At 35.7% G+C, this 11827-nt stretch overlaps 1 protein-coding gene across 1 annotated transcript; it reads left to right on the top strand.

Moving 5' to 3' along the window:
• Positions 1 to 298: 298 nt before the first annotated feature.
• On the top strand, positions 299 to 11603 carry LOC121245106 (synaptotagmin-5-like). Its single transcript, XM_041143419.1, has 14 exons — positions 299 to 801; positions 2796 to 2870; positions 2966 to 3073; positions 3709 to 3741; positions 3843 to 3932; positions 5112 to 5237; positions 5884 to 6027; positions 6759 to 7178; positions 7614 to 7748; positions 8424 to 8642; positions 8760 to 9032; positions 9824 to 9958; positions 10389 to 10691; positions 11173 to 11603. Exons 1-14 carry the CDS (start codon positions 613 to 615, stop codon positions 11392 to 11394), a joined length of 2472 nt encoding a protein of 823 aa, XP_040999353.1. The 5' UTR covers positions 299 to 612; the 3' UTR covers positions 11395 to 11603.
• Positions 11604 to 11827: the final 224 nt, after the last annotated feature.

Raw genomic sequence — 11827 nt, 5'->3', positions numbered from 1 at the left:
GGGCACGCTGCCATAAGCCTGTGATCACACGCGCCGGTGGGCGACTGGGCCTTCTCGAGGCTACCAACAAAAGTGGACAGAGTGGCCCACATATTTATGGTTCCCACATGTTTTATTCTTAGCCGTAGGATGTTGTCTCTTGTGTGTAAAAAGAAGAATCAATTGGGGGGATTCACTGTTTCGCTACCTGATCTAATGGTTCAGAAAATTCTCTTGGGTGGGATCCACAGGAATAAACTGCCTAGTGGTTGGTTGGGCCTCTATAAACAGTAAATATATAAGACGTCCTTAATACGGGATTATAGTTCTAAAATCTTCTGGGTTTTGAACTTTCAACTTCTCTGACTTTTCTTTCTCTCTTTGGATGCATATAAATAATTCAATTTCAGACTCTTCCAATGTCTCTGTCTGTCAGATTCTTTCACCGTTCAGGCTTCTGTAACTGACGAAAAAGTATACCTCGTTCTGGGAGAGTCCTGTTTTTTACCACACTCAGATCTTGTTTTATATGGGACTCATTGGTTTCATAACCATAGAATAGAGCGGTTTTTGACTTTATATGGGAAATTGAAGTTGGGGACTTTGTTGACTTGGGTGCTTTGAGTTGCCCAGATGGTTAGGAGAAAAAGGAAAGCTTTCAGCTTTGATGAAGCTTCGGATTTTCTGCACCATATTTTAGCAGAGAAGCCTCTGCTTCCATTCTTGATTCCTTTGATAGTGCTTGCTTGGGCTATTGAGAGATGGGTTATCTCTTTCTCGAATTGGGTTCCACTCACCGTTGCTGTCTGGGCTACCATACAGGTGCGATCCTAAGATCCTTCGTTTTTGTTCTTTATATTTCTTTTTTCTAAAAGAGCTTTTTCTTTGTTTTTGTTTTGTTCAGTTTTAATGTATTTTGTCTACCAGTAAGTTTCTTTTCCTTAACTAGCTGTTGTCATTGTCAATTTAGCCTTCTAGTTTAAATTCTCTTCTATGTGGCTCTTTTCAATACAAACATATACCTACCCATACATAAACTTTTAAGTTCACTAGTCGGGGGGAAACACCATTTCTCTAAAAAGTTGTTGCTCAACCAGGGTTAGCATCTCATTGAAATAACTTCAGTACATTATGACTTATTGTAGAAAGCAGCGTTATCTCATGCTGTTGGATATTATGGTTCAGTTGTATTAATAGTGCTGTTGGATTGGTTATCTTTTTCTTCTTCTTTAACGATTGCTATATTTCAGGGCATTATCAACTTTCTCTTCTCTAAAGTAATCAAACTCTGATAAACTGCCACTGGTCTAGAATTCCTGTGATGCTCCACTCACTAAGTACCATAATTGAGTGACATAAGTAGGATAGAGGGGTGAATGATTATGATAAAGGTGCATCGAGTGTAAGTCTCACGCTGGTTTCTTATATTCCTCTTTGTAACATTGACTAGTTTTTTGTAATATAAGCTCATATGTGGCTTGAGATTTCCTTGGGTTATTACAAATGGATCAGATTGGACCTAGTAAGTCCATGTGGCATTGGGCGTTCAGTGCTATGTGAGTCTCCTCATGACGAAGTCAGGAATTGAGTGCGGGAGATTGTGATGCCCACTCATTTTCACAATGGGTAGAAAAAGTATGATAAATGTGAATGAATTTGATTTTCTTTTATAAGTAAATATTTTATTAAAAGAAGAATAGGCACAGCCCGAGTACACTGGATGTATACAAGAGAGACACCTAGTTAAGAGGAGGAAGCAATAGAAACAAGTAAGTCATGAAATTAAGCCCATTGAAATCTGTAGCTATTGTCCAAAGGAATAATGTCTTGAAAAAGAAACTTCAAAGATCCTCCAGGGCTGCTCCTTGTCTTTGAAGTTCTGGTCATTTCTTTCCCTCCAAATGCACCACATGAGACAAATAAGGACCATCTTACAAATAGATGCAATTTGCTGAACTCAATAAAGAAGTGAATGAGTATGATAAATGTAGATTGAGTGTTAAGTCCCATATTAGTTCTTTATTAGGCAGAACTGTATATTATTATGATTCCGAAGAGTTTCAGTGTGCACCGAGTGTCAAGTCTCACATAATAAGCTTGGATGTGGCATAAGCTTTCCTTATGTGGTTGTTAGTCTCTTCCTTATAAGTAAGGGCTGAAAAAAAATGACGTCATGAATTCAATCTTATACGATTGTTTGAGTCATGTTGACCTATAAAAAACTATCCCCATTGAGCTTGTAGATGTCGGTGAGAGCAACTCTAGTATGCATGTTGACCTTCTTTTGTAGATCGTATCTTCAATGAATGGAAACAAGCAACCGTACTAAGAAAAATACTTGTTCACTAGTTTCATATAAAAGATATGTTAGAACACCATATACGGAACTTATAGGCAGTAGGATTTGAACATTAGTGCGGGAGCAAGTTATAGCTGCACTTTTTGCTCCCTTAGAATAGCTTTCTAGTTTATGCTGAGATATTTATGTTGGGATATTGAAGGTAGGCTTTGAAGTTTGACTTTCACTTTTCTGCCATTTAGAAAACTATTTGTTACTAAAATTATTATTGCAGTTGTAAATTTTCCATCCTGTAAGTATCACCCCATCTTAAATTCTTTTTTGTGGTTAGTTCATTTTCCTCTTATTTTATTGCAAGTTAACTGCACATTAATTCTCTACTTAACAGAACTTATGTTTTCATGCAAGTCTTCATCATTTTAGTTTTTACCCATATCATGATTAATAAGCTCAAGGTTTTAGGGATATCAGCAACATGCACATTGTGATAACATGAATATCACTTTCATTTCTGCAGTATGGGAGTTATCAACGACGAATACTTGTTGAAGACTTGAATGAAAAATGGAAGCGTGTTCTACGGAATAACTCAGTACTTTCACTCATCTTTGATTTGATTTTGCTTATCTGAACTTTGAGTCTTATGAGATTTATGAAGTTAATTTCTATCCATTTGCATTTATGTAGCCTATAACACCACTGGAGCACTGTGAATGGTTCAATAAGCTGTTGATGGAAGTATGGCCTAATTACATTAACCCAAAGCTCTCAACAAGGTTCTCTTCCATTATTGGGGTGAGGTTCTGTACTTCATTATGCTTGAGATCTACTTTTGTTCATGCAACTCACACAGACGATAAAAACAATACATATTGTCTATATGCATTGTTTTTATCATTGTTTAATTAATACCTCCGCAACTCTTTTAGCATACTTCTCAGAGTTGTACTTGATTCATACTAGCATGAACATAATTTTGAAAGTGCTTCTTTCCTGAGGATTGGTAACGGATGTATAGTGTCTTTTGTAGTTTCTAGAGTAGGTATAGTGCATTTGTATCATGATGGTATCTTCAAACCAACCTTTTATTTTAAATCAGATAAGTTGAATCCATAGCCCTATTGGTGGGGCCTACAAGGGTATCATATAAAATTCAAAAGAAAAAGATTCCAGGAAGTGATGCGAGATTAGCTAATTCAGTATGAGTGCTCCATTACTGACTAATTCACAGGAGATAAAAGATAGTGATACTCTCTTTTCATCTACCATCATAAAATCCTTGTAATTGAAATACTGCAATCTAATGTTGGAAGAAATTGTGTTCACTCTTGTTACCATAAGTGCTTTTATCTCCTCTTTGATTGGTATATGTGGATATATTTATGTATTTCAATGATAGAGTTTACCTCTTTTTTTTTAAATATGTGCAGAAACGTTTAAAGCAACGAAAATCAAGGCTTATCGTAAGTTATCTACTCTTTTATTTCATTCAATAATTTGTATCCATGGACTGATGATAACTGTATACTACATCTGTACTGAAAGAAAGCTAGCTGTGGTGTAGGAAAAAATTGAATTGCTGGAGTGCTCACTGGGTTCAAGCCCACCAAGCTTGGGTCTTCATGGGATTCATTGGTCAAGTTCAGGAGATCAGGTTGGTTTTCTGACTTTTCATCTGAACTTTTTGTGTGTCCCCGTTAATGGTCTATCAGATGCATTACTTCATGCTCTTTACTTGTTTTTATTGTTAGAAAGGTTGTCCTGAGTTGGAACAGTTATATACCGGTATTGATCGACTTCCACGTTTACTGAACCTGGAATTTACCATTATGTCATCATTATAGAAACATGCATTTTGTCCATTTTTAAGGTGTATGTTGGATTTTCAAATGAACGGAGAATTTCCCCAATTATTTGTCAGATACTCAGCCAGTATTGTGTGTGTGGGTGGGTGGGTGCATGTTAGTGTTATCCAAAGAAAACTTTATAATATTTGTCGAATAATTTTTCAGTATTGATAGGAGTCAACACTGGGTTCCAAGTGGAGTTTATACCACAATGCCTTGTTAGCTCTGAAATAACTACAACTTTTTAACAATTTCTACCAATACAAAGTACCGAGTAAGTAAATTGTCAATTGCCTTCTTAGAAAGTTTTATCTGAGTTATCCATACGAATAGTTGCTTCAATAGATTTTTTAGGATGTACTATTAACCTTTTGACTTATGTTGGTCCTGTCACTGAGTATTATCCTTCACAACAACTTCAGTAATCTTAAAGATGTTGGCAAATATTTATCTCTCTCTCTCTCTAACTGTGTGTGTGTTGATTAAGAAAAGTGTTCAAATAATATACCATAAAGGGAAAGTAAGGTGTAGGAATCAGGTTATAACTTATAACCAAAGTACAAAAGAATGTGCTTTAATGGAACTTAAGATACGATCATTTTGCACTTGAAAAAAGGTAAAAGCAAAATTTATAAGTTTGAAAAAAGGTAAAAATAAACCTTTGTAGTTGGCTGGGATGCTAAAATTGTAGTATTCAGGTGAAAATAGTCTGATTTTGTGGCCTCAAAGAAATAATGACCTTGTTATACACAAGACTCTGGCTTTGGTTATGACATAAGAACAATAGGGACTAAAGAACCAGCAGACTGCCCAATCAAGTATGACAATAATTTAAAACTTGTCAGCATATTCATACTTACAGCTTGTGTGGTTTATTTTTATTACTGTTTTTTCTATTCACTAAAATGGTTTATCTTCTGTCAGACAAGTGGTCAAATTTTGTTAGAAATTCCTGCAATCTTCACAAAGTATCTTTCTGTTGACAGAGAATTATGCGATTGGGTTTTGACTGGGACACAACTGATATGAGTATCTTGTTGCTTGCTAAGATTGCCAAGCCATTTATGGGGACTGCACGGATTGTTATAAATAGTCTTCATATCAAGGGTGATGTAAGTACAGTTGCTCTCTTTCCCTAATGTTTTGAAAATGATGGCTCAAATCACGTATTATGACACCAAAAGAAACTGGATGGTAGATATGATTTTATAAGCTTCATAGTGCGTGCATTTTGGTCAAAAGGAGTTCCAAGGATTTTATTGGAAGGAACCTTCGAGGCATCTTCCACAAACCACGAGATGCCCATTGAGGGCAGAATTAGAGATTAATGCAAGTCAACTAATGAAGTTATTATGTTTACATCATGCACTGATCATAGAATGAATATTTTCAATTATAAATAAAGTTGGAGTTGCTTTCCCCAGTTTGTTCCACTTCTTAAGGTTTTACTGATGAAACATGCGTCAAGTTTCCTGTATTCTAAAGTTGAGAGTAGGTTCCATCTTTTACACAAATCCTGGGAAAACATTGAAGGGCCATAGCGTCTATGCATATTAGTTCTAGTTTTGTCTCTTTTTAATGGTAAATTGGTGGTTCGTGCTCTTACAAAGAATGGTTTGCCCTCATTTTATAGTTGATGGTATTTTTTTTTCCTAAAGTCTGTCTGACAGTTTCTGATGGCACTGATTGTTTTGTATCATTCTGAAAGCAGTTTCAGTGCTTTTAGTTGTTATTCATTCACTGAGTTACATTTTACAGCTTCTACTGACTCCGGTTCTGGATGGGAAGGAAGTTTTGTATTCATTTGTTTCAATTCCTGAAGTGAGAATTGGAGTTGCCTTTGGAAGTGGTGGGAGCCAATCACTGCCTGCAACAGAATTGCCAGGCGTTTCTTCTTGGCTGGTGGGTTTCTTAACTGATTGAACTCAAGCACAAAAACAATTGATATAGACTGAATCGCGTTATGTAGAGCCGGCTTCAGTTCATCTTGATTTGGTATCTGCCTCTTTGAATGGTTTATTGAGTTGTTCTGCCACAGATTCTATATTAATAAGTTTCTTTATTTTTTTTCAAAGAAATCGTTCTGGAAGATCCAGTTAATGTTTGGGGCCTGATTACTGAAAATTTCTGAATTTAATTTAGAAATTTTCACGGTGGAGATTGCTTACTACTTTTCATGAAACCAGTTTTCTGGAAATTATGCTGGTTTTAAGATGTATAGTTATCTCATTTGTTCCATGATATTGGTATTTAATGGTTTGGGTAGTGAAAATACCTGAGAAGTGTTGAGAATATTTATGAATAGAAGTAAAAAAGTAATGAAAAAGTAATAATAAAATATTGAATAGTAGTAAAAAGTAGGTGAAAAGTAATGAATAGTAGAAAAGTAGGTGAAAAGTAATAATAAAGTAAAGAATAGTAGTGAGAGTACCTCAAGTACTCTCACTTGCCAAACACACAGTTGTAATGATACATTCCTCACTGAAATTGGTGAATGCTCTTTTTTCAGACTTGCTTTCGACTAGCAAACTTTGTGTCTGATGATATTTTAGAAAATCGTCCTACGAGACATCTAGCTACACTTTTTACAAAGCATAGTAGTTTATTCTAAATAATATTTTCTTTTCATGCAGGTTAAGATTCTCACTGACACGTTAGTTAAGACGATGGTTGAACCTCGTCAGCGTTGTTATTCTTTGCCAGCTGTAGACCTAAGGAAGAAGGCAGTTGGCGGTGTTATACATGTGACAGTCCTTTCGGCAAACAAACTTTCTAGAAGTAGCTTGAAAGGAAACTCATCAAGAAGACAGCAAAATTGTTCTGTAAATGGTACTTCAGAAGAGCAGATTGTTGTTAAAGATCTTCAGACATTTGTGGAAGTTGAACTTGAAGAGCTGACTAGGAGGACAGATGTGAGATCTGGCTCAGGTCCCACATGGAATTCAACGTTCAATATGGTTTTACATGAAGAGACAGGAACGATTAGATTCCATCTTTATGAGTGTACCCCAAGCAATGTGAAGTATGACTATCTAGCAAGCTGCGAAATTAAGGTACTATCTGCTAATGTTGCCTCAAACTATAAAGCCATGGGCCATTACTGTTCATTGTATGAAATAGTTAGTTTCTGCAGTTGAAATGCATTTTGACATGCTTGAGTCAGCAGCCAAAAATCAAATCATGAAATTTTGTAACATAATACATTTTTTCTTTAATCAGTAGTGGCATGACATCAACAAATGGCTAGCTTTGGTTGATAACCGATAATCACTGATAGTGCTATCTCATAAGCAATTATGAGAACTTATTCAAATCACAAATTAAAGAAGGAAACAAACACATTTATCAACTGGTAGGCCATTACTGTTGGCTATGTCAATGTGTTGTGTGTCAGCTAAATCTGATATCGTTACTTCATCATGTGTTCTTTGCATATCATTACTTCATTGTAGTGTCAGCTAAGTTAATTTCTTGTGTCCTTTGAGCAGATGAAGTATGTAGCGGATGATTCCACAACATTTTGGGCAATTGGACTTGACTCTGGTGTGATAGCCAAGCACACTGAAGTTTGTGGGCAAGAAGTTGAAATGGTTATTCCATTTGAGGGGGTCAATTCAGGGGAGGTAAAATCTTAATTAGTTTCACAACAAGGAATTTCTCTACGTATATTATGATTGTTGTATCCTAGTCTCCCATGGTTTTTTATTTTCTTCCTTCCTTCTACATCAGCAGTTTTGAAAACAAAATGGTTTCAAAATCATTGCCCAAACCGAGATATGAATACTCATTGAAATGGTTTTTGAATGAATTCATCTGATCGTCCTCTGTGCTTAATGAGATGAATTATATTTTAGTTGGTGATATTATTCAGTTTAAGAAAAAACCAACTTCTAACTTTGTAAGGCTGTAATATATTTAATAATTTGTTAGATGAATCAGTAGCATTCTAATTGGCTTTCTTGTGAGTAATACATGCAATAGCCGATAAATCAATTGGCTTTTAATTGATGTTTTATCACATTTTGGACGAGTTATAACACTTTTCCTCCAAACATATTTAATGTTTTTGACTGGCTATTTGGCCAATAATAAGTTTAATTAAACCTTGAAAATTGAACAGAGCTGCAAAACTCAATTTAACTGGTATTATGCCTCTTTTTTGCTCATTTTACTTTATATAATATTAAGATGGATGCTAATTAATTTCTGTAGCCTGCTTTAGTCAGGTATGCACCTTTAACTTAAGGGGTATTTTATATTTTTTAGTCTTTTCTCCCTCATTTGAATAAACTTCACAGTTGACAGTGAGGCTGGTGTTAAAAGAATGGCAATTCTCCGATGGTTCACACACCTTGAGCAGCTATCATCTTAGCTCACGTCAATCATTGTATGGGTCATCCACTTCTCTGTCAAGAACTGGGAGGAAAATCAGTATAACTGTTATGGAAGGAAAGGATCTTATTGCAAAAGACAAATCTGGAAAGTGTGACCCATATGTAAAATTGCATTATGGAAAAGTAGGTTTGAATTTTTTTCAAAACATTATGTGATAGATTATCTAAGGCCTTAAATATATTTACAATTCGAGCATTATTGATGGTGACATTTTATATGTCTTTGAACCTTCCTTTCAGGCCGTCCATAGAACAAGGACTGCTCATACTTCATTTCCTATCTGGAATCAGAAGTTTGAATTCGATGAGATAGGAGATGGTGAGTATCTTAAAATTAAATGCTGCAATGAAGAAACCTTTGGAGATGACAACATTGGTTTTGCACGAGTGAATTTGGAAGGATTGGTGGAAGGGTCGCTCAGGGATGTATGGGTCCCCCTTGAACAAGTGAATTCAGGAGAGCTAAGGCTTCAAATAGAAGCAGTCAGAGTTGATGACCATGAAGAATCAAGGGTATTTTTTCTAGAATGAAAAGATTAGTCTCTCCCATTAATTTAATATCAAAATATGGAAAAGAAAAAACTACTAAGCGAATGAAAAGTTTTAGGCTATCTTAATTCTTCATCTAGGATTCAGTATGCGTATGGTCAAGGGAAGAGCCAAAAACTTTTGTTTGTGGAAGTCGTGGTTAATACTGAACAAATATATATAACCCTTGTGAATTCAATCACGTTAATTTATGACCTATGGAATACTTTTCTATATGATGTGTAAAGATTACATATATATATATATCACCACTTCTGCAATTTAAGGGCCATGAAAAATTTTTAGGCATTGTTCATAAGCATGCTTAGATTTGTAAGGAGAATTTAGAATATTTAGAGGGATCCAAGTATTAATTTCTCTTAGGATGACTTGCTAATGTCATTAGATCACTCAGGGGATAAAACAATTGCAGAAAATTTGGGGGTATATGGCTTCCAAGGTCTTATTGTGGCTCTGCCATTGGGTAGATCAGCTTGTTCGGCTATTGGTCAGTTTGTCTATGCATCTATATGTTACTTTTTGCATGTATGAACCAGGTGTTTCAATTGTAGGTCTGGCCTACTCAGCCTGCTCAATGTAAAGGGCAAGCATTGAAATTAGGTTTCCGAGTTAGTTTGGTCAGAATTTCTTTGTATTAATCGGGCTTAACTTGCCAATTCTTTAACATGATGCCACCCCTAAAGTTTATTTAAGATTCAAAGTGTCTACTCTGATATTCTTCTGTCCTCTTCTTTTTATTGGTTGTATAAGTTCAGGGTTCAGTTGGTTCTGGCAGTGGCTGGATTGAACTTGTTCTCATTGAAGCGAAAGACCTTGTTGCCGCTGATCTCAGAGGAACAAGTGATCCTTATGTGAGGGTACAATATGGAAACTTGAAGAAAAGAACAAAGGTTTGAGACAACCACCACTTCAAATTTATGATCCCGCTAGATATTTTTTAGTTCAGATGTTTTTATTCACACCATTTGTGATCATTTTTTGAAATAGTATAGTTCGGATATATGGAAAGAGAGTTTTATCTGTTTGTGATATATGAAGTCAGAGGACATTCCTCTCTGCTGTACTTGTATTTTAGCATCTTCCCACAAGCATGCGTTCTTAAACATTCTAGCTGGTCACCCCTTCTTCACTTTGTTATTGTCTTCATTTCTTTAAACAAATGTTAGTTTCATTTGTCCAGGGAAAAACTGAATTTGTTATTAGTTCTGTAATTTTATGTCCACCATCTGTCCTGCAAGTTTGAGGATTTGCACTTGCATGTTGTCTTTGGGGAGCTGACCCTCTCAATCCGTACCTGCTTTGCCATTTCTCACCTTACAGGTTATGTACAAAACTCTTAATCCCCGATGGAATCAGACCTTAGAGTTCCCTGATGATGGCAGCCCCCTGGTTCTGCACGTTAAAGACCACAACGCTGTACTGCCTACTTCGAGTATAGGTGATTGTGTTGTAGAATATCAAAGATTGCCTCCAAATCAGATGTCTGACAAGTGGATACCCCTCCAAGGGGTGAAAAGGGGAGAGATTCACATTCAAGTTACAAGAAAAGTTCCAGAGCTTGAAAAGAAACGTAGTTTAGATTCTGAACCATCCTTGACTCGAGCACATCAAATTTCTAGCCAGGTGATTGTGGTTTTGTTTCATTTTATTTGGTTCTTCCTTGGCCATTTGTTTTACTTTCTAGCATGCATCAATGATCAGATGAGCCTAGAGTACTTGAGTCACTTTGAACAAATGAAGTTTTGACTTGGTTTGAAATTCTCTTATAAGCTTATCTGATAGAAATCAATCTACTTGATCTACTGAAGCTTCCTGGACTTGAGCCTTTACAATTTGTGCAACTTAAATCACACTTCACTGAGATTCATACTCGAGATTTTCTAAGTTGGCCTAAGATATATCAAATTTCATTGTTCTGGTTCAGTAATTTAATCTTGATATCCTATGTATTTTCTTACCCAAGTCCATGCCACTGTCGTAAGATGATTTTATTTCTAATCTATTCATCATCATACAACTGTCTCTGACCATTATTACGAATTTAGAATATAGAATTTCAGTTTGACTCTTATCCCTCATATGTTCTTCAAATGTATCTGATCAGATGAGACAAGCAATGAACAAGTTTCAATCTCTTATTGAGGACGCCAATATGGAAGAACTGTCATCGGCATTGAGCGAGTTCGAAAGCCTCGAGGATTTGCAAGAGGAGTACATGGTGCAGCTTGAGACTGAGCAAATGCTTCTTATTAACAAGATAACAGAGCTTGGTCAAGAAGTTTTTAACTCATCTCCTTCCTTAAGCAGAAGATCTTCAGGCACCTGAAGAGTTCCTTCCAGTTTTTATGTTGGTGATGATTTCTAGCCTTTGTGTTTAGTATTGCTTACACAAAAACCATCACAGAGAGATAAAGTGTATATGGTTCTATTCTACCACTAATAAGTCTCATGATTCATGATGTACCTTCAAGTCGCGTATATTGAATATGAATGATGTGATAATTTTATGGTATCGAGGGAAGAGATTTTATTTTATTTTTGTTGGGATAAATAATTTTATTCCACCTTGTTAGCTTCTGAAACCATGAAACAAAAACTCACAAAATCCTTACCCATAGATGCTTGGTGAAAGCATAAAAGAATTCTCTCTTCTTTTTTTTCTTTTCTTTCAGAGACCCCAACTTTATTGATATTCTCACTTATGGCGGAAAAATACCGTAAAAACATAATTCTCAATATCCGTATACATATCAGATATA

This window comes from Juglans microcarpa x Juglans regia, chromosome 8S (assembly GCF_004785595.1).
Source record: "Juglans microcarpa x Juglans regia isolate MS1-56 chromosome 8S, Jm3101_v1.0, whole genome shotgun sequence".
Taxonomy (NCBI): domain Eukaryota; kingdom Viridiplantae; phylum Streptophyta; class Magnoliopsida; order Fagales; family Juglandaceae; genus Juglans; species Juglans microcarpa x Juglans regia.
The sequence above is the reverse complement of the archived record's forward strand: the minus strand, read 5'-3'. Positions and strand labels throughout refer to the sequence as shown.

Excerpts from the sequence above, each read along its gene's own strand:
- LOC121245106 (XM_041143419.1), top strand. The coding sequence starts at position 613 with ATGGTTAGGAGAAAAAGGAAAGCTTTCAGCTTTGATGAAGCTTCGGAT. Across the intron at positions 3,074-3,708 it reads GGTTCTCTTCCATTATTGGG|AAACGTTTAAAGCAACGAAA; the intron begins GTGAGGTTCTGT and ends AAATATGTGCAG. Across the intron at positions 9,959-10,388 it reads ACTTGAAGAAAAGAACAAAG|GTTATGTACAAAACTCTTAA; the intron begins GTTTGAGACAAC and ends CTCACCTTACAG.